We start from the raw sequence: 22,689 nt of genomic DNA, 5'->3' as shown, positions 1-22,689 counted from the left end.
CGGAGGCAAAATGAGCAAGAACGCTCATTTGTACATCATTCTAGAGAGAAGTAAATGGCCTTTTTAGAAAGTGAACCATGGATGGGGAAATGTTGACAGTTTTCTCAAAAAAGACTTGAATTCAAGAAGTTTTAGATTTCCGTGGTTTTTTTTGAGTTACAAAATCCACTTGAACATGACGCTGCTTTTTTCGAAGTTTCTCAAGAACCATTCGAGCCACAGAATTCGGTTTGGCATCGTTGGATAGAGAATTGAAAACTCGATTCAGTCGTAACAACGTGAGTGAGTAAATTCGAGTAGTTTTGACCCAGAAAGCGAAATTTGAATATCAAACGCTTAATATATTTTAAATTAAATAGTCCAAACTATCGGCTGGTTGATAATGTTACAAGAGCAGTTAGGAATCTTGGAAGCAAGCTTAACAAGAATTTTAAGTAAAACCAGTAAATGAAGCTTCTACACGATTTTGCTCCTATTGGAGAATGTGGTACGAATCTGGTGTTTTTCATAACTAAAAAGGAGAAGATTGAGATTATAAAACGAACGAAGTGAAAGAGTAACTTAGAACGAATAGCGCTTGGAGCAAGCAGAATTGAGACAATTTAGTCAGCTTAAAGAAAATGTTTTTGTTCTTCTTCAATTCACATTTGTTCCGCCCGACACTTTTGAAGAAAGATTTCCCAAATATTTTTTCACAAATGAAGAACGAAAGTCTGGACCTGTCTGAAGTATCTGAACGAAACTTCGACCATATTTTTCAGCTGAAAATGCAGAGAAAACTGGCAATAAAAATTGGCAAGGTGAAACTGAGGAAGAGAAGGAGTAGCTAATGACGAAAAATTATAAGTACACTACACATGAAAGCGTTGTATTGAAAATCTAAATAACCAGGAGGCCGATTATTCTAAAAAATCACTGATAATCTTTAATAATAAGGAAAACAAATAATAACTAAAAACGAACAATGCCTGCAGAAACCACATTTGATATATTTTGTCAAGATTTAAGCTCGAGTTAAAAAGCGAGGCCGAATTGCAGAAATGAAAGGAACTAAAAGACAGTGTAAATAAAGAAGAATATAGTCTGAAGAAAACACTAGACGTAAATTTTGTATGTTATAAAATCCAAATAACCAGGGATTTGTATTGTTGAAAGAGAATTTCGGAATTCAATCAAGATTAACAATCTATGATTGAGGTTTTCTCCTGTTGGAGAATCGACAATGAATCAGTTTATTGCTTCTCTTCTATTTTTTCCAGCAAAATCAGTCTTTTTGTTTCTACGGCACTTTTTGCAGGCGAACGTCTGCCCAAATATTTAAAAAAAGTGCTTCAATTGCATTTTGCACAATTTTCGTTACTTCGCAAAAAAGCACTTTTCTTCCTTAAAATCCTTGTAAAAGTTTGGTGAAATTTGAAGGGAAATTTATATTAATTTGCTCACTAAGATTTGTTCCAAGTCCATTTAGCCTTTTTCCAGTTCCTTTTCAACTCATTTGCCGAAAATTGCAAAATACTCTTCTAAGCCTTTAGGTAAAATTTTGAGTTTATTTTAAGTACAGATTTCCAACTAAATAGAAAAGTAAAACGTTATTGATTGCCTGTAAACCATTGAACTTTGCTCGATAGTTCATAAAAGTTTAAAGTTGATTGTGCCTTTGGGCAATCTGCAAAATGTGCTTTTCTACTTTCGACATTCATTGCCAAACGCTGTGAAGTGCTTGAAAGGTGTTTCAGAGAAACTCTATAAAACTTGCGAGTTTTAGTGCGCCAAATTAAATTTTCTCCTGTTTTATATGCGAATTGTTTCGAATCTGTACAGCTAGCCGTAAAAGTAAAACCACTTCATTGGTGCATTCGCTACTTGTAAATGCGTCAATGTTCGTTTAAAACCGAGATCTTCTCGATAGAATACAGCTTCTAGCCGAACAAAAAATGGAAAGATGTTGAATTTTGCACGATTTCTTGTGGAGTAGACCCTTGTTCTCCAGAGCGCCATCGAAAGCGCCACTTAAAAAAGTCGCAACTTTAGAGCGAAAAGCGAAACAAGCAACTTTGTCGCCCTATAATTCGTTTCGGGTCCCAAAACGTCTTCCTTTCAGCTTCTTATAGTTGCGGTCGGGGACCGAGTTTTAAAAGGGCAGACAGTTCGGAGAAAACCTTTTAAAAGTATGTGTGAAGAAAATGAAAATTGCCAGAGTTTTCTAAGTGCCGAATCCTTGCTAGGCAAACATAGGAATTGACCTGAAAGCATCTGAAATTCACTTTCGTATCAATACAGAATAGTTATTTGATTCAACTCATGCGTCTTCAAACTGCGTTGGTTGAGATCGGCCCTGACTCGATTGCTAAAACGCAACCTTTGCATAAACCGAATAGCTTATTGGATTACAAAATCCTTATTTAACCAATTATTCGAGGCACAACTTCCTTTTATCCACGTCTTTCCCCAGGGATCAGATTAAGTTTTAATAAAATTAGCTCGACATGGAAGGGCTTAACTTGATCATCATTTTGAAATGAGTGGAAATTGTGGGTACTTTCAGTGCCGCATGGAAAAATCTATTGAAGAGCATTTGCGTACTTATCGAGTTAAAACTGGCTTTCAGATTAGGTCGAGTTGGGATTTGGCCAATTTCTCAACGGTGATGTAGTTGAGTGGATAAATGAGATGCTCGGAAACTATTAGATGAGTCTAGAGGATTAAATTGATGACTGACTAACTGTGCTTCAAGGTTTGGCGCTTCAGTGAAGATAAATAAGAAAACGCGTTCAAATCGTCCAATCTGAGAAAAACAACAAAAAAGAGACTAAGGACAATTTTTATTGAACATTTTGAAACCCTTAAAAGGTAGAAATGAAGAAATATTTTCGATTAAGTTTGAATTCACATCAGCGGTTATGACCCATATATACCAAACCGTTGAGGGGAAAATACAAAATTTCCTGCAAGATTTACCATTGTAAACGAATCTGATTTATGGCCGACATAAATATCCTATCATTCGGCCCCTTTTCATATTCCTCCTGACTGGCTGCATTTACTCCTATACATTACTGTTAGCATAGGGACTCTATATCATGCCAATTTACTTTATTTGGCCAATTTTCCTCGGGATCCAGACAGTGAGCTGTTAAGGACCGAAGTTACGTTACGTTAAATCTGCGGCATAATTTGACTGAACATAAAGCCCTTTTACGTTCGAAATCCTCCGGGAAGTTTACCTTTTTTATAGTATTTGCTGCATGGAATACAGAAGATATAAAGACACTTGGTTGATTTTTCATTATGGATGTTCAGATGATTGCAGAATGATTAAATATTTTTCTCCGTTGATGAAATAGACTAGAACGCTGTGGAAGTTCTAAGCAAACATGTGCAATTTTTTCAAGCACAGTTAATTTTTTTCCCAAGAAAAATACGCTTGCGGGTGCCAACCGCCAATATCCAGAGTTATTTTAGTCTTAAATGCGTACTGGCAGAGGATTTTCCATTTGCTTGCAAGCTTCCGACCCAATTTCCATAGTTCTAGAACAGTCGAACGCAAATAGACTATTGTTACACACGTAGAGCGATGTAAAGCTTTCATACGGCGATATCAACAATATTCATCATTTCACGTCCAACACGTGGAATTCGTCTCAATTCAAGATGAATTCAAGTAACTAAATTCGCCAAAGTAAACACGGTTTCAAATGTTTTTTGAGTTTTCTGCAAATTCAGACGGAAATCATTCAATTGTTCGTTACATCGAGCCCAAGTCGTTAATCGGTCGGAAATCGAATCGAAGTTCGCCAGAAAGAGCATAAATTAACAAAAAAATCACCAGACCCGGATTTGTATGTACAACTAACATATAATAGCAATTAAAATATAAAATACTTAAACATACACTGGGCAGAAACGGGCCAGAATCCTCCACTAAATGGGCAAAAACCTCTAAAACTCCTGATTGTTTTCAACGGTTTTTATAATAAATTAATTGCGTTATTAATGGTCTGATCGACATCGACATTAAACACATTCAATGAGGAAATATTGGTTTTCAAATTAGCTGCTCTGCCAGAGCGCTGATATGAAAATATCCAGCTGTAAATTGAGTTCCAAGATGTGGACAGCTTGTTTGCTTTACATTAGCGGTTTAAGCAAATTTGGCATATAAAAAGTTGTGGCACTGAACGTTTCGATACTTTGCAAGGGGGGCATCTTCAAGGGCTACTCCCCTAAACGTTGCCGCTTTGATTAATCAAACTGCAATTGTTTTAACAAAAAGTCAATGTTGTTAATTAATCTTCCATTAAACGTATTAAAATATCGCGTTTATACCATACTGTTTTTACTTAATTGCTTCGCTATTAACAGGCTATTACAACAGTAAGTACTTATTTACTTAATTAGCAGTTTAGCGGCTACAAGCCATTTTTTTTCAAGCGTAAATGAACAGAGAAACGAGCAAAAAAAATGGTCAAATCTGACGAGTTTCTTCAACTAAAAGATCATTGTGTTGATTCGCATTTTTTTCACTCTTTCAGTACACTTCGGCTCTTTATAGGCAACTCGAAGTGCTTGAAAAAGAGCGTATAAATAGACCGACAACAAATAGCTTTCTGCCGTCTAAAAATAAGACAAACACGCAGACAAAATATCATCACAGCACTCCGTTCTGTTGTACTTAATTAATAAAAACCTCCTATTTTTTATAAATATTTTATTTTTGAAATACTTATGGAGTTTTGTCTGCGTACTGTCTTACGTAGGTCGGTAAGTTCAGGGATTTTTCAAGCAAATATCAAAAGTCAACCTCAATGACCTTTCGGAATTATATTCTTTATACTTACTGTCTTATTTATTTAATAACAAAGCATTTAATTTTAAAAAGAGGAAAAATAATTTTAATTGTTGACAGTTGTTAACTGTAAATGTCGGAACAATTAATCTTAAGAAATCTCGCTCAATGCCTTTAGAATTAATAACAAACTGACTTATGCAAAAATCTATATTTTGAAGTTTTGTCTTCGCCTGAAAAAATCTCTGATAATTTTTGAATATCGTTTAGTTCACATGGCAATTAGACCAGAAAATACTACGATTTTCAATCAATTGTGTAAAAAATTGTGTAATTAGAAAACATACAATTGACGCTAAAATCGAATAAATAAAATGCGACAAATGCAACGTAGTGGTTCAATTGTGATTAATACCGTTTTTCTGTAATATTTCGTCAAATTTTGGGTCCTATGAAGCCTCACTTGTAAACCTATTCAATCTATTGTAAATATTAAGACGCAATTGAAGAATGACAATTTTTTCTGCCCTGCTCTAATATAAAAAATGTTCTCCTAATTCTGAAAAATATTAACTTTAATAATAACGAGTTTCTTAAAATTTACAATATAGAAACGGAAACAATAAAATAAACAGACGGCAGACAAGAAGCTGCATGACGGGGCGTAAATAAAACGCACGCTTAGCTTTAAAAGTCCAAACAAATCTTCCTCTGCAATTTTTAGTCAAGTGTTTTTCTGAATTGTTTGCTCCGTTTATCAGTTTTTTAGGCGATCTTCCTCTGTCATCCTTATTTAGTTCAGCGCTTTGCTAAATTTTGTGGATTATTTAGCAATTTCAGAGCATCAATGCTGTTGCTTCTCTCAATTTCTTCAGGGCGACAATTAGTTTGTCCGTCCTGTGCCATCTTTAGTTAAGTTTCGAAGCAAAGAATTGCTCTGCTTAGCGATTCTTTGGAACTTCAGTCTTTTTTCTTCTGGATTCGGACTGCTTTCCAGTTGTTTTTTTGTGTATGTTTGCGGTTGTTTTGAGCAATTTGTTTTCAACTTGAGTGCAATTTTTCTTTTAAAAAATCTCCACTACAAACCCAGGGAAAGATGGGTTGCAATTTGTAGGTTTTCATTAGGAAATAACCTCCAGATGTTAAAGCCAAGCAGTAATTTAAAGTTGTTTGACATGAAAAACAACTAGTGCGATAAAAATTTTATCGATTCCATTGGCAAACGGTAATTTAAAACAAATTTATTGAGGATAAATAAATAAGCTCGGGATATTGGTCGAACATCTATCTATCTAACGAATGCTCGTCCAATTGAGTTTCCCAGCTATGTTTTCGCTGAAATAATAATATTATCTATGAGGCATTTTATTATTGGGTTAGTGGAACAATGGCGCATGAAAGGTAAACCGCTTGGGATTCAATTAAGGTTACCAATTTTAGAAATTGTCACGCTAACCCGTTGTTTTTCCCCGCTGGTTATTTACTGGTTAATTAGAGTTAAAGCGAGCGGTACCTACCAGCGAATAACAGTAATTTGGCACACTTATTCCTTCCTTGTAGAGCCGCCTTCATCAGAGGGGTGAATCCTAAATTGTTTCGGGCGTCAATTTCCACACCTCGACATCGGCTTGCCAGGCAGTTTAAACATTCCACTTGCCCTTCAAAATGCAAAAAATTCTAATCAGTTTTTCCCCCCAAAAAATGCTTTTGCTTACCAGCTTGGGCAGCGAAATGCAACGGGGTGTTGCCCTCATTGTCCGGCTTATTTGGATCCAAACCGGGCACTTGAAGCATCAGTTCTAGCAAGTCAATCGTTCCATTTGAGGCCACGTAGCTTAATATTGTCTGGAAAGAGCAGCAAATTAATATTTGTGTAACTGTACTTTGCTCAATAATAATAATAATTGGTGAAGGTAAAAAATGCAGTAGAGGATCAGCCTGTTCAGGATGCTCAGGGAGGCTCTGAAGACGATTTTCTTGGTTTGCTGCTAGAAACATAATTTTCCCAGAAAAGCGACTGATATTGTCTGACATTATTAATAAAACTTCCTAATTAATCAGGTGATTCAATGTGGCTGAAAATAATCGTATCAATATGCCTTTATTGGTTTAGCGTATTTGGAGAGCTTAAATAGAAAAGTTTCATCATTTAATCGAGTTTTGACGTCAGTGCAAGCCTCTTTTCATTATCTTCCAATAATACAAAACGCGCCAGACGAACACATTGAACCGCGTTTTGTTCACGCAAATTATGAATAGTTAACCAACCAGGCTGAAATATTGATAAAGAAAAAGGATTGTTAACATTGAATGGGGAAAAAATCATTTGCCGGCCTCTTTTTGAACCGCGACAGGATGGAAAGTAATAAAATAGCAGATGAAAGGGTTTCGTTACACAGAGGCCTGAAACCCAATTTTGTCAGGATTCTTTTCCGATTTTAACGGCTGGCACAAGAGTAACAGGATTGAATATCCGTGGTAAAGTACATGGAGGACTAGAGGTAGAGAGGTTTTTTTGGGGCCCAAACTAAATATATTAGAAGCTTCCTTTGGTTCTACATGGCTTAGTTAGGAATAATTTTCGGTTCATTTCTATGTGTTTCAATGCTTTCTCAATAAGTTGCGTCGCCTTTTTCGTTTTCCCGTTCCATATCCTGATTTCATTCCTCCCTAAAGTCCAGTGATTCTTCCGACACCATTAATGTTTTTTGTGTCTCTTACGGCAAGAGGAATAAAATCAACAGAATGAGATGTCAATCAATCAACAAATGATTGAGGAAGCATTGAAAAAAAATATTTCAATGCTTCCTCAAGCATTTGCGTCGTTTACCGTTCTTTATCCTTTGTTGATTTCATTCCTCCCTAAAGTCCAGTGATTCCTCCGACATCATTGATGTTTTTTGTGCCTGTTACTCCATGTTGTGCTGATATCGTGGCCAGTTTTTGACGAAATTTATTTCAATTTTTTGAATTGAATTGTTGTCTTTGTTTCTATTTTTGTTGCTTTGAAGAATTCAACTGGCATTTGAAACCCGGAAATTATGCACGATAAGACGGTTGTTTAGCATGTCAAACAGGCCGCAGAAAAAAAGCGTGCCATCAAACAAACAATTCTGTTTCTTTCACATTTAAACTGTTTTTCCCATCGTTAATCGATAGGGGCCATGTACCGAGAGACAATATTATTTAGGTCAGCAGTGGAATAATTGATTCAAGCGACCGGCATAGATTAATCCGACCTATTAACTGGCCAGTCCAGACGGGCGAATGGAAATGTTGGACATTTATCGGGAAAAACTCCTATTTTTGGGCATGTTTTTTTAAACAGCCGCTCTTTTCTAGGTGAAATAAATCAAACCAGTAGGGGCCATCAAATATTAACTGCTGCATCCGGAGGGCCGGAGCCTTGCCATGCAGATTTGTTTGCTTTTAAAATCGTCAGTCACCTGGATTCGGGAATTAGCGCAGCTCAGCTCAGCTGCTCAAGGGTCAGCTGCGTCGAATTGTACTGGAATCGAGGCGGATTTTTACGAAACTTGTCCTAGCATGTACAAGCTATTTAGTTCTGGAATATTCAAGGCTTTTTGCATAATTCATTGGTTAGTTTTCCATTACATTCTTGTTTTCCTTCAGACTCAGATTGTACATATCTGGGCGTCCGTCTTAGTTGACATGATGCCTTGGTCATTTTTGCAAGATTTATTTCAATGCTTCCTCAACGTTTTACGTCGTTTTATTTGTTTTTCCGTTACTTACTTTTTCATTGATTTCACTCTCTTCATGTTCTGATATCTTGGTCAATTTTTTGCCAAATTTGCTTCAATGCCTCCTCAACAACCTAAAGTCCAGTGTTTCTTCTGTTGTTCATTGACGCTTCTTGTGTCTGTTCCTCCATATTCTTCCTCTATTCTCTTAGCGTCTTTTTCCTTGTTTTTCCGGGCTTTTTCGCTTTTGGGCAAATTTCAATTAGTCTTTAAACAATATTAAAGTAAACATTTTAATTTAAGACTTAAAACAGTTAAATGTCGTTAAAAGTCGAATTTATTACTTAGATTTTTGTGAATATCTTTGTTCTTAATAAGATTTATAATTGTTCCGACGTTTTCTTACTCAACAGATAGCAATTAGAAATGTGAAAATGGTTCTAAAGAGATTTCTACTTTAGGCGCCTGAACGACGATTATGGACGTAACTTTGCGAGTTTAGTTATGAAGAATAAATTGGTCTTTTTTTATTAAAATATCCCTCTAATTATTGACTCAGCGTTAAAATATGTTATGAAATTAAAACGCAAACAAAACATTAAAAAACTCCCACAAAAAACTGATTCAGGAATTTGCCACAATGTACTTGATTAGCACCAATAAGTAATTTGTTTGTGAAAAAATATCTAATGGGGCAAACGTTCTTCAATTATTAATTGATAAAGATGCAATATAAAAACCAAAATTTTTGGAAACATCGAGATAATTTAAAACCTGATCAAAACGGTTTTAATTTTTAACTTTTTGCTTTGCAGAAGAATTAATTTATTTGTAATAAACCAGAGAAAGAGTGCTCGAGAGTTGAAGGTGCACCTTCTAAAGCTGATAACTTCGCGAAATAAACTCAATAATTCCCATGTTTCAGCTTAAAAAAATGTTTTATACAATCTCTATTCACTTAGCGATAATACATAAAATATGAGTAAACAATCGAGTGAAGATTCCCGCTCGGAATATCGCTTTGATAAAATCTAAACGAATGGCAAAGTTCACGCTTCCAAAGATAAAGTCGTTACCCCTAGGAAAGGTTGGCATACATTATCGGGAATTATCGATCTGGAAGACATGCTTCAACTCTAATGAAGTGCCATTGAGTGTATCTCCACCGCGTTCCATATCCGAAGAGTTTGGTCTAATTTCCCCCTGCATAGCTAATGGAAAATGGCAAATTTTCAGCCAATCGTATCGTTTATCTTCCCGAATATGCACTGCATAAAGCATAAATACGTTACATCATTCATTTGTTCCAGCTGGAATAACGCGTCAGAACTGGAAACTCCATCATGTCTGGATCAGCTTCGCAGCTAACGCGAAGATAAAGCTGAGAATTTATGAGGCAAAGCGGTAATTAATTTACTTCCAGGTAAGTCGATTTAGTGTCAATTCGGAACGTGCAACGTTCATTTTATATTCAATTCGACCTTTCGAGAAACACATTCGGTTAACAATTTACGGTGTTTTGTCACATTACTCGCCATCTTAAGTCGGGGCTTTCTAGCTGAAGAATGATTGCGCCGCAGGACTTCGTCTCCTAAATGCGATTAATTGAATCCTTAATTGCAATTAATTTACCTTTAGTCAAGTGGAAACCGGGTTCCACCTGACGTTTCGATCACAGTTGCCACAAACGTCCACAAAAGCGTTGGCGGTGATATTTGTGGCACTTTAATAGTAATGTTTGACAATAACTACAAAGTAAGAATGTGAAACAAACCTTTAATCGACACATACAACAAAAACACAGTGAGTTTGATGAACAGCAGGAAGCCACATTTTACGAAACATTTAATAAAATATAAGAAAGGCTAAAGGAAACAACACATTACTTGTAGAAGATTCTGGAGCGTGGCGGCATCCAGAACAGACCATGACAGCAACTCTAAAATCGTGAAAAACGTACAAATCAGCAACATAAACAAAATAATTTTCTAGTTTCAAAATGTACATAGGTCTGATGATGGTCGAAAATAGTTGAAGAAACCGAGGAGGTTTTCGGGTTTTTTGGCTGTCGTGAAAAATTTCTCCATAAGGGAAGCACGAGTGGATCGCATCTTCAGCGGTGGCTTGCTCGAATTATTATTCAAGACGGTTTAAAAGCGCCACAAAATTTCCAGATTTGGTGGTTGAAAAAATCGAAAAACCGCCCAACCAGGATGAGAAAATCGAAACAAATAAACAGCCTAAATAATATGAATATAAAATCAATGGAACAATGGCACTTTTACACCACCAAAGGAATAAAACTGAAACTACAAAAGGGATTATTTTTAAGCGGCCATAAATTTGGCCGAAAAACGCCGATCAATAGCACACTAAAACAATAATTGCCCCATTATTTCCATAAGGTTTACCACTGGTTCTTAATTAGAGACTATTTTGTAAGGGTTTCATCATTTTTCGTTGCCCTAATTCTTCGCAGACTCGCAAATTAATGCTAATTAACTGCAAAAAAATGGTTTTTCTGCCGTTGCTTGCGACTGCACCAATTTTTTCAACTTCTACTACAGCTATTGTGAGCTGGGGATTAGTTGTAAATTTTCACTCCATGAGATAAATTTGTTAGCGAACAAATGGCTTTCCTTCGGATTTATTGGAAATTCGACCTTTCACCTTTGCAACTCGATTTATGCGTACGTCTAGCAGCTGAAGGGGATCAGGTTCCGCACAACAAACTTACGGAGTTTAAAGCCAGAGCATAAAAACCAATAACTGGGGTGTTTGCAGTAAATTAACCTTTAGCTGGATATGGTGGAATAAGTGGAATTCGAGAAGGTTCTTCTGTTCCACAGTTTCTATGGCTTGTCTTAGAGTTTTGCTCTCGCTTATTCCTACTTCTTGCCGTATATTGTGGCGTTTGTTGACTGTTGGCAGGTTTGTAAGTTTAGGGCGAATATTGTTAAATTAAAGCGTTAAATAAAAAAATTCCCTAAGGACCAGGGCCGGAGTTAAAAAAATTGAGGAAAACCCCTCATGTCTTTGGCAAACAGTTACAAAAACGGCGGCGGTTGCTTCACATCTACCTAAGTCACCGACATATGGGGGAATGGAGGATCTTTAATCTGGAAATTGCCCTGTCAAGTCGTAATAAAATTTAATAAAGCTGCTAAAGGAAATAAAGGGGATTTTTTCGGATTTTGATTTAACAACGTTCACTCTGCTTCAAATAAACAATTCGCCAATTAAATAAGCAAACAAATAAAAATTGCAAATTTCGAATTCCACAAGTGTTTACGTCGTTGAATCATCAATGAGCCAAGGAAAATTCAGGGCTGCCAATGAAAATAACACTCGGATGATTTGCGTCTTGTTCGTTTTCGTGTTTGGTTTTGAAACGGCTGAACTTGTTTGTTTTTTTATGATGACTGCGATTTCGATTCGATTTTAAGGTGTTTTATGTGTTTTCGTTTGCACCAGTTTGCGGATTTATTGACGATTTTTTGCATAGCACGTTTCCAGAATTTTGCTCACAAAATGAACAGTCAAGTTTGCCGTACAGATGAGCCTTTTAGCAACAACTTTTCTTAGGGGTGTTTGTTGGCGATGTTGGCGTTTTTCTACCATTTTTTGCTCTTGGAAGTTACAATTTTGGCGGTTTTAAGCTATTATTGCTGCGCTTGTGGAAAGCGTGGGTTGCAAAGTGGAATAACAGAACAAGAAGAAATAACAGAGCGTTTTTAAGAATCCCTAGAAGAGGCAACTGCAATTAGAAAACCTAAAGCCAATCAAAAATGATATTGAAGCCAAATATATGCAGCAAGCAAATTGAAGAATCGTGTCAAGGCACCAGGTTTTTGTACAATAACTGGAGAAATGATGAAGAATTTAAAATAAACGGGAAACAAAGGTATATGCATAATAAAAGATGCGAACGGGAAAAGAAAAGAAAAACACTGCACAGTTTTGTGAAAACAGCCACTACTTCCCAATAAAAGTGTTGAAACACAGCGGAAAACCGCAAAATTAACAAAATAAACCGCAGTGTCGAAAGTCGAACGTAAAAAATTGAGATTGCAAAAATAATTTTTATAATATACCAAAGTGCGAGTAAACATTCATTTAATTTGCTTGAAAGCATTATGTGTGTCATTATCAGATGAGTTATGTATTATGCGAAAGCAAATATTATCATAATTTATTCAGAGTAATCTGAGGCGTATAAATGTTGCATTTGCCAGTCAATTTTATAAAATATTCAACGATTAAGCCGCATCGACGTCTGATGGATCGAGCAGCTGAGTGAAAAGCACATTTTGTCAATATCTTTGTACAATCTCAAAGGGCGTTAGCATGATTTCAAATCAGAAAAGTCCTGGAAAAACGACAAACAAAAAATACATTTAAGATTCGTCATGCTTGGCGACATTTCCATTCAATTGAAATGCCGGAAGCATAAATATCTGATGTACATTAGTGAAGGCAATATGGAACAGCTGAATGCTTGCAAAATAACGACGCAGACATTTTATTTCGTCCAAGAAACGCGTAATCTTGCATATAAAAGTCGAAATTAACCCAGATTCGATCGCCTAAAGCGAAATTTTTCTAAGAGAAGCAGAATACATTTTGTGAAAGAAATCATAAATGAAGCTATTGTAACGATAACAAAAGGAGAGGAGATTATCCGGAACAATGCTGGATAGGGATTCATTTCGTTGCAAATTGGGGCAGCAGCTGTTGGCACTAATCTAGTTGTTGGTGAGTAATTTTCAATTGCAAAATTTACTCGAATTTCCGATTTGGGAACAAATGAAGCTCAACACTCTATCATTGAAGTGAACATGGAAATTCATCCGGGTTGATTTCTGGTGAGAACAACTCCTAAACTGGTGAAACCGAAGTCGTCGACTGCAAAAGTTTTATAACATTTTAGTAGGTAAACAGTAGCGAAGAAAAACGGAGAAGCTGAACGTTAAAAAGAGAATTTTCTACTTCCATTGCGACGAGGCACCATTTTCCATTACTTAAGCGGGTCCACCCTGTTTAGATGTCCCAGATATATCCGGCTTTCCATTATTAATTCAAGTCCTTGACATTTTACATCTAGAGCAATGCACTGTAAGATTTTAAAATAGGTTTGTCGTCCCGCTCGGCCGGACTATGTGGATGCTTTTGCCTAGACGTGATTTAATCAAACAGATTAAAGCATCAAGAGATTAATCGCAAAGAAAAGGAACCAGAAGGATTTCAACGTATCAACTGGAATGGAAATGGGGCAGAAAAGACACGAAAAGGGCGCAAAAGGAGGAAGGATAAGATTTGGAAAGTTGCAACATTAAACAGGAAGGATTAACTGGGAAGAAAGAGAACTAAATGAGTTGGCAGGCGAGCAAAAATTACAGTGAAGAAGCAGAAGGAAAATACTCAAAGGAAGTGATTGTGCAAAATTTGGGAAAATGGGAAAGGAGGAAGAAAACAGGAAAGGAAAAGGAACTACCCTAAAAGCAGCTGAAAGACGCAGCAAGCGTAGCAAAGTTAATAGGAAACAAGAATTAGGCGAACAACTGGAAGAAGCTATAAATGTTAGTAAAACGGTTACAATTTTGTTTGGTCAATAGTCGACGTTATCTGGAATTTGAAGAAGAGAGTGAAGGCAACTAGAAGCCCTAAAAAAAGGAACGACCAGTAACAAAAATGAAGATTTTTTTTCAATATCGCAACAAAGCTATTGAAAGATTAAACGAGGAATTGCGCGAACAAGAAAATTAATAAATTAAAAAATAAAAACTCATTGAAATCGCAGCAATTCTGGACTTTGCCGACTTGGAACATGTCAGTCTTAAAATGCACGTGTTCAAAAAACTGCACCATCTGCTCAAAAAAATGTAACTTATAATTAAGAGCGACTAGCAAAAAAACATCCGAACTTTAAACACCACGGATTACTCATTTTTGCCAACTTGGCAAAGTTTGGAATTAAAATAAGCGTTTTCGTGCATTTGCTTAAAAAAATCCTAACTTCCAATCTAGGGCGAGATGCAACGTGAAACTTTCACAATTTATGCCAAACATTTGAGCTTCAAACTTCTAGAAACTTCGTTAAAACTGCAACGATTCCTGATTTTTGAGGACTGCGTAAATATTGGACCTAAAATGAACGTTTTCATACACTGAATCATCTGCTCAATAAATTCCTAACTTCCAATCCAGCACATCTGGCAACCTGAACTTTTTAGAGCCTGTAGAAAACATCTGAGCCTTAAACCGCTAAAAAATTCCTTGCAATCGGATGCATTGCAAATTTTTGCCGAGTTGTTAAAGTTGAAGTTAAAATCAGTGTTCTCAAACAACTGCACCATCTGCTCAAGTAGGGAGTTAGAGAAGCAAATGAGGAGGAAATGGCAGGCTTGGAAAGCCGTAGAAATTGGGCGAAAGAGTTTTAAATATACCAACCGAGCTGCATAAGAAATGTGAAAACAAGAAAGAGGTAGAGGGTAGGGGAAGACAAGAAGATATTGAAAATGAAGATTTGGAAAAAGATGGAAAAGTGAATTTTTGTGGAAAAACTGAAAGATGCTATAAATGCCACTTAAACAATAAGTGAAATAACTCTATAGATAGAGAAGGCTTGAGATCGAAACGCATCCTTGAGATTTATAGATGTGCAACAAGCCTTTGACAATGTTCCAAACAAATTGATTTGGAAAAGTTTGCACAAGAAAAATGGTCAGAATGTGTATTCATACAAATAATAAATGAAATAAAATTGGCGAATTCTTGACAGCAATTTTTTGGCTCTTACACAATAAATATTTATAATGCTGTCCATAAAACGTCTGCATATTGGTTAAGCAATCGAACGGTCTCCCTGTTTTTCCATATTAATTAATGTTTAACCTCGCGCGTTTGATGGTTGAATTCGCTATTGTGCATTCGGTAAACCACGTTCCGAATGAACTAAATAACGACAGAAATTTAAATCGCTATCGGAAATTCCTTTTTGCGTGGAAACAGCATTAATTGGAAGCGGATTTCGAATTTTGATCACCGTCGAACGTTCACTGCAACCCATCAGCTTAACAATTACGAATTGAATTAAAGTAGATTCAACTGCGATTGTTAATTGAGGAAAAAGTGGTCCTTCGCATCGGATGTTCATCAACCAGATGGTCGGGATTTTTTCTCGATAAATCAGCAAGGTTAAGGAAATCTGGATAATAAAATCAGTCCTGAAATACCCAAGTCATCCTAAACAAACGAAAAGCCGCCGATCGATAAATTAATGTTCAGTGGCTTTGAAATTAGAAATAAATGTCGAAACTCTCCAAACAATTTGAACTGTTAAATGATTGAGGTGATGTGATTTATCCCGAGCAACAGGAAAAAAAATGTTTTAAGATTTATTTTAGACACCTAAATGACGCATGTTCTGGTTGAGAGCAAGCGTATTACCGGCTTTAAATAGAACATTCAACGTAATATCAATCAAAATCTCGTCATATTAATAAGCAATTTAGCCTGCCTGCTATCTTTTTCCGCAGTAATCACGGGATTTCTCAGGTAAGCAACCGGGCTTGTTTAGGCGAGAGCAAACGCGAAAAAATGCCAGAAGTTTCGGAATCCTGCTGATGCAATATGTACAAAAATGTTTAGTTATTTAAAATGCTGCGATAACTTCCAGCAGGAGAGTCCTGGGGGTTTCAAAAGGCAAAAATTTGCTGATTTTCCGACTGACCATAGAAATTTGCCTTCAGAAAAGTTTCCTTCAACATGAGTAGTGGGCATCTTCAGGCTCAGTGCTTTGCTAAACTAATTGATGCCGCATTTATTAACTCCCGCGACTGTTGATGCGCCCATTTAGTCAGTGCACGCGCCGATTTGGGAGAATAATGCAAATTTTGAGTTCCGAACATTCGAATTCGAAACGACGATTTATTTAGAATTCACAGACATTAGAGGACAGTCAAATAATTTTAAAATGTGCACCTTTAAACACATTCATAGAAAATGTTCTAAAATGCAACCCTTTATAGTCCACGGCTCAGAAAAAAAACTCACAGCAAACAGAATATAAACCTGCAAGAGTCCAATTTTCTTGAGTGAAGTTGAGTTAACCAAACCTTCAGCTTTACCTACTTTAAGTTCATAAACATGAACGAAACTCAGACTAAACAAACCTAAAATTCGAGTTAACATGCAAAATAATCGGCGCTGATTGCAAAGAAACCACGCAACGATCCTCTGTAGTCCAACATTTGATGTAATTAGAATGGTGACCCAGAAGTCTGAAAACATATTTGCACGTAACCGATATAAATTTCACGGTTTTATCAACTTTTTTTCACGTGCAGACGGTGCACTTGCTTGAACAGCCCTAATAAAGCCCATTTAGGTCGAGGTAAAACCAGTTATTCTCTAATCTAAGGGATTTACCAGCGGCTGATAGATCATAATGTTCTAGATATTGAGATATACCGGTAAAAGCGAGAAAAACCGACAATAAAACGAACGGTGTGCATACCACAAATGCACTTTATTGCATTCGATTAGTGGACATGCGGGGTTTTAATTCACTTTTCTGGAACATTAGAACGTTTTATTGCCGCTAATCCGTATATAGGCTGATGGTAATTATGCGATTTCGACCATTTGCCGACTGGTTTTGCTTATATGGGATCAATCTGTACAGTTTTGTTTTCAGCTGCTGGATAAATGCTTGGGTGACTATAAAACGCGCATTTGATACGCCAAATTGGGAATGCTCCACTTTAGACACTTTACTTGTTTCAATTCATTTAGTGTACTTTAACACATTACGTGCACTGACTAAATGTGCGCGGGATCCAGGCTTAAACATCGCACGTCTCCATGCCGACGCGGGGACCAAAGAGCGCGGGCGGTAAAGGTTTAACCAATCAGATCCAGTAAACAGTTGTTCGCTGAACGATGCGATTAGGCGAAGCCGCACTGACTTAATCTAATTAATTAAATAAAAGTAGTGAATTCGGTTGAAAATTCGTCTATTTTCGGTAAAATAAATGCAAATTTATCGAATTACCAGGTGGAATTACGCGTGATCAAATACGCAAATCAAATAATTCGTCGTTTACATGGCAGGAACCGGAATAAAGAGCGTTCCACAGGGAGGCAAACACTCCAAATTGCTAGATGGAGATAAACGGTTTATTTATTCGAGCCGGGCGCGATAAAGTTGTCATGGGAAATTGCTTTGACATTTACACTTCCTGTTCTGGCCTTACAGTGGCAACTAAATCTTCTTTTGCATAATGATTTTCCATTACGACTCCAGCTTGGTCAATAGAAGAAGAAAAAACCGTTCCGCCAACGTTGCACATTTTCGTGAAATGCAAATTTTTTGATAAGAAAAAACTGGTGAATTCTTGATCCTTGGGCTTGAGCGCTTTGTTCTCTAGAGGTTTATTTGGATTTGCAGAACTGACTGCGCTCCGGCTCGTTTTTTCTCCTCTAAGCCGTTCTGGATTAATTTGATGAGCTTTCACTTTAAAAGCCCAAAACTCTACGGCAAAAGCGACTGTTATTACAGCGTTAGAATGAAAGTTTCCCCACTTAGCTGACACTCTGCACTATTGACTTTTCGGTGTTGGTTATCAAGGAACTTTAAAATATTTAAGTTGGTCTTTGAGCGATCCTTTGTTTGGCTTCTGGAATTGCTTCTTTAACATATAATCGGCCCCATCTCGGGTAGGCAGCAATGAAAATGTATTTTCCAAGCTGCTTATTGTTGTTTTAACAACTTCCAAACGTTGAGTCAATGTTGATTCGTTCAGGAGCTGAGACTTCTGTCTTTTGTCTTTGGCTTTGTCTGGATAGTGAGCAAATTGCGTGCAAAGTATCGTGAAGAAAATCAGGAAGCAGAAAATCTATCCAGCTAATTTTAATGCTGGTTCGGGTTTTTGTGTAAGAACCACGCTCTTTTAAAATCGGCCACTCAACAATCCCTTATAGTTCCATTGTTCCATTTCTGTTGGCAATGTCTATGGAAAGTTCATGGCAACCTGTTGGTGTTTAGCTGGCAAGTAAACAACTCCAGCTTGAAAGGATTGTCGCTATGATAATATGCTTGCTCGGAAATCAATAGCCAGTGAAACTCCGTTGGATGTAAGGAGTTAATCAGTTTTCAACAAATATTTGGGATTAATTAGTGAGGCTCCGATGCTAAGCTTTTGCTCACAATGAATTTTAGCTGTGGCCAACTTATCTTGGTAGCTGTCTTTGTGTGGCTCACTGTTTCAGTTACTTAATGGGACATTAATTTCTTTTTCCTCCTCTTTTTGTACCACTCTCTTCACTACACTTTTCCAAGTCGCTTCATCTTGATGCTTTCATTGTCATTTACTGTTTGTTGTTCAATTTGTTCCTGCACATTTGCAACTCCGTCGTATTCGATGTTATTTATGAGAAAAGGAGGTTTTCGGGTTTTTTGGCTGTCGTGAAAAATTTCTCCATAAGGGAAGCACGAGTGGATCGCATCTTCAGCGGTGGCTTGCTCGAATTATTATTCAAGACGGTTTAAAAGCGCCACAAAATTTCCAGATTTGGTGGTTGAAAAAATCGAAAAACCGCCCAACCAGGATGAGAAAATCGAAACAAATAAACAGCCTAAATAATATGAATATAAAATTCGAAGTTTCTCAAGAACCATTCGAGCCACAGAATTCGGTTTGGCATCGTTGGATAGAGAATTGAAAACTCGATTCAGTCGTAACAACGTGAGTGAGTAAATTCGAGTAGTTTTGACCCAGAAAGCGAAATTTGAATATCAAACGCTTAATATATTTTAAATTAAATAGTCCAAACTATCGGCTGGTTGATAATGTTACAAGAGCAGTTAGGAATCTTGGAAGCAAGCTTAACAAGAATTTTAAGTAAAACCAGTAAATGAAGCTTCTACACGATTTTGCTCCTATTGGAGAATGTGGTACGAATCTGGTGTTTTTCATAACTAAAAAGGAGAAGATTGAGATTATAAAACGAACGAAGTGAAAGAGTAACTTAGAACGAATAGCGCTTGGAGCAAGCAGAATTGAGACAATTTAGTCAGCTTAAAGAAAATGTTTTTGTTCTTCTTCAATTCACATTTGTTCCGCCCGACACTTTTGAAGAAAGATTTCCCAAATATTTTTTCACAAATGAAGAACGAAAGTCTGGACCTGTCTGAAGTATCTGAACGAAACTTCGACCATATTTTTCAGCTGAAAATGCAGAGAAAACTGGCAATAAAAATTGGCAAGGTGAAACTGAGGAAGAGAAGGAGTAGCTAATGACGAAAAATTATAAGTACACTACACATGAAAGCGTTGTATTGAAAATCTAAATAACCAGGAGGCCGATTATTCTAAAAAATCACTGATAATCTTTAATAATAAGGAAAACAAATAATAACTAAAAACGAACAATGCCTGCAGAAACCACATTTGATATATTTTGTCAAGATTTAAGCTCGAGTTAAAAAGCGAGGCCGAATTGCAGAAATGAAAGGAACTAAAAGACAGTGTAAATAAAGAAGAATATAGTCTGAAGAAAACACTAGACGTAAATTTTGTATGTTATAAAATCCAAATAACCAGGGATTTGTATTGTTGAAAGAGAATTTCGGAATTCAATCAAGATTAACAATCTATGATTGAGGTTTTCTCCTGTTGGAGAATCGACAATGAATCAGTTTATTGCTTCTCTTCTATTTTTTCCAGCAAAATCAGTCTTTTTGTTTCTACGGCACTTTTTGCAGGCGAACGTCTGCCCAAATATTTAAAAAAAGTGCTTCAATTGCATTTTGCACAATTTTCGTTACTTCGCAAAAAAGCACTTTTCTTCCTTAAAATCCTTGTAAAAGTTTGGTGAAATTTGAAGGGAAATTTATATTAATTTGCTCACTAAGATTTGTTCCAAGTCCATTTAGCCTTTTTCCAGTTCCTTTTCAACTCATTTGCCGAAAATTGCAAAATACTCTTCTAAGCCTTTAGGTAAAATTTTGAGTTTATTTTAAGTACAGATTTCCAACTAAATAGAAAAGTAAAACGTTATTGATTGCCTGTAAACCATTGAACTTTGCTCGATAGTTCATAAAAGTTTAAAGTTGATTGTGCCTTTGGGCAATCTGCAAAATGTGCTTTTCTACTTTCGACATTCATTGCCAAACGCTGTGAAGTGCTTGAAAGGTGTTTCAGAGAAACTCTATAAAACTTGCGAGTTTTAGTGCGCCAAATTAAATTTTCTCCTGTTTTATATGCGAATTGTTTCGAATCTGTACAGCTAGCCGTAAAAGTAAAACCACTTCATTGGTGCATTCGCTACTTGTAAATGCGTCAATGTTCGTTTAAAACCGAGATCTTCTCGATAGAATACAGCTTCTAGCCGAACAAAAAATGGAAAGATGTTGAATTTTGCACGATTTCTTGTGGAGTAGACCCTTGTTCTCCAGAGCGCCATCGAAAGCGCCACTTAAAAAAGTCGCAACTTTAGAGCGAAAAGCGAAACAAGCAACTTTGTCGCCCTATAATTCGTTTCGGGTCCCAAAACGTCTTCCTTTCAGCTTCTTATAGTTGCGGTCGGGGACCGAGTTTTAAAAGGGCAGACAGTTCGGAGAAAACCTTTTAAAAGTATGTGTGAAGAAAATGAAAATTGCCAGAGTTTTCTAAGTGCCGAATCCTTGCTAGGCAAACATAGGAATTGACCTGAAAGCATCTGAAATTCACTTTCGTATCAATACAGAATAGTTATTTGATTCAACTCATGCGTCTTCAAACTGCGTTGGTTGAGATCGGCCCTGACTCGATTGCTAAAACGCAACCTTTGCATAAACCGAATAGCTTATTGGATTACAAAATCCTTATTTAACCAATTATTCGAGGCACAACTTCCTTTTATCCACGTCTTTCCCCAGGGATCAGATTAAGTTTTAATAAAATTAGCTCGACATGGAAGGGCTTAACTTGATCATCATTTTGAAATGAGTGGAAATTGTGGGTACTTTCAGTGCCGCATGGAAAAATCTATTGAAGAGCATTTGCGTACTTATCGAGTTAAAACTGGCTTTCAGATTAGGTCGAGTTGGGATTTGGCCAATTTCTCAACGGTGATGTAGTTGAGTGGATAAATGAGATGCTCGGAAACTATTAGATGAGTCTAGAGGATTAAATTGATGACTGACTAACTGTGCTTCAAGGTTTGGCGCTTCAGTGAAGATAAATAAGAAAACGCGTTCAAATCGTCCAATCTGAGAAAAACAACAAAAAAGAGACTAAGGACAATTTTTATTGAACATTTTGAAACCCTTAAAAGGTAGAAATGAAGAAATATTTTCGATTAAGTTTGAATTCACATCAGCGGTTATGACCCATATATACCAAACCGTTGAGGGGAAAATACAAAATTTCCTGCAAGATTTACCATTGTAAACGAATCTGATTTATGGCCGACATAAATATCCTATCATTCGGCCCCTTTTCATATTCCTCCTGACTGGCTGCATTTACTCCTATACATTACTGTTAGCATAGGGACTCTATATCATGCCAATTTACTTTATTTGGCCAATTTTCCTCGGGATCCAGACAGTGAGCTGTTAAGGACCGAAGTTACGTTACGTTAAATCTGCGGCATAATTTGACTGAACATAAAGCCCTTTTACGTTCGAAATCCTCCGGGAAGTTTACCTTTTTTATAGTATTTGCTGCATGGAATACAGAAGATATAAAGACACTTGGTTGATTTTTCATTATGGATGTTCAGATGATTGCAGAATGATTAAATATTTTTCTCCGTTGATGAAATAGACTAGAACGCTGTGGAAGTTCTAAGCAAACATGTGCAATTTTTTCAAGCACAGTTAATTTTTTTCCCAAGAAAAATACGCTTGCGGGTGCCAACCGCCAATATCCAGAGTTATTTTAGTCTTAAATGCGTACTGGCAGAGGATTTTCCATTTGCTTGCAAGCTTCCGACCCAATTTCCATAGTTCTAGAACAGTCGAACGCAAATAGACTATTGTTACACACGTAGAGCGATGTAAAGCTTTCATACGGCGATATCAACAATATTCATCATTTCACGTCCAACACGTGGAATTCGTCTCAATTCAAGATGAATTCAAGTAACTAAATTCGCCAAAGTAAACACGGTTTCAAATGTTTTTTGAGTTTTCTGCAAATTCAGACGGAA

At 36.7% G+C, this 22,689-nt stretch overlaps 1 protein-coding gene across 1 annotated transcript in view; it reads right to left on the bottom strand.

The window, feature by feature from the left end:
• LOC109543322 overlaps window positions 1–22,689 on the bottom strand; it is a gene marked incomplete in the record, with an annotated part of 51,422 nt that overhangs the window by 3,086 nt on the left and 25,647 nt on the right. Inside the window, 2 exon segments of the mRNA XM_048669590.1 lie at window positions 6,304–6,444; window positions 6,502–6,631. Of these exon segments, the coding sequence (XP_048525547.1) occupies window positions 6,304–6,444; window positions 6,502–6,631 (271 nt within the window).

The sequence above is a fragment of the Dendroctonus ponderosae genome, unplaced genomic scaffold (assembly GCF_020466585.1).
Source record: "Dendroctonus ponderosae isolate FM_Combo_2020 unplaced genomic scaffold, Dpon_F_20191213v2 Dpon_F_20191213_9, whole genome shotgun sequence".
Lineage (NCBI taxonomy): Eukaryota > Metazoa > Arthropoda > Insecta > Coleoptera > Curculionidae > Dendroctonus > Dendroctonus ponderosae.
Note: the sequence above shows the minus strand (reverse complement) of the source record. Positions and strands in the feature narration are given on the sequence as shown.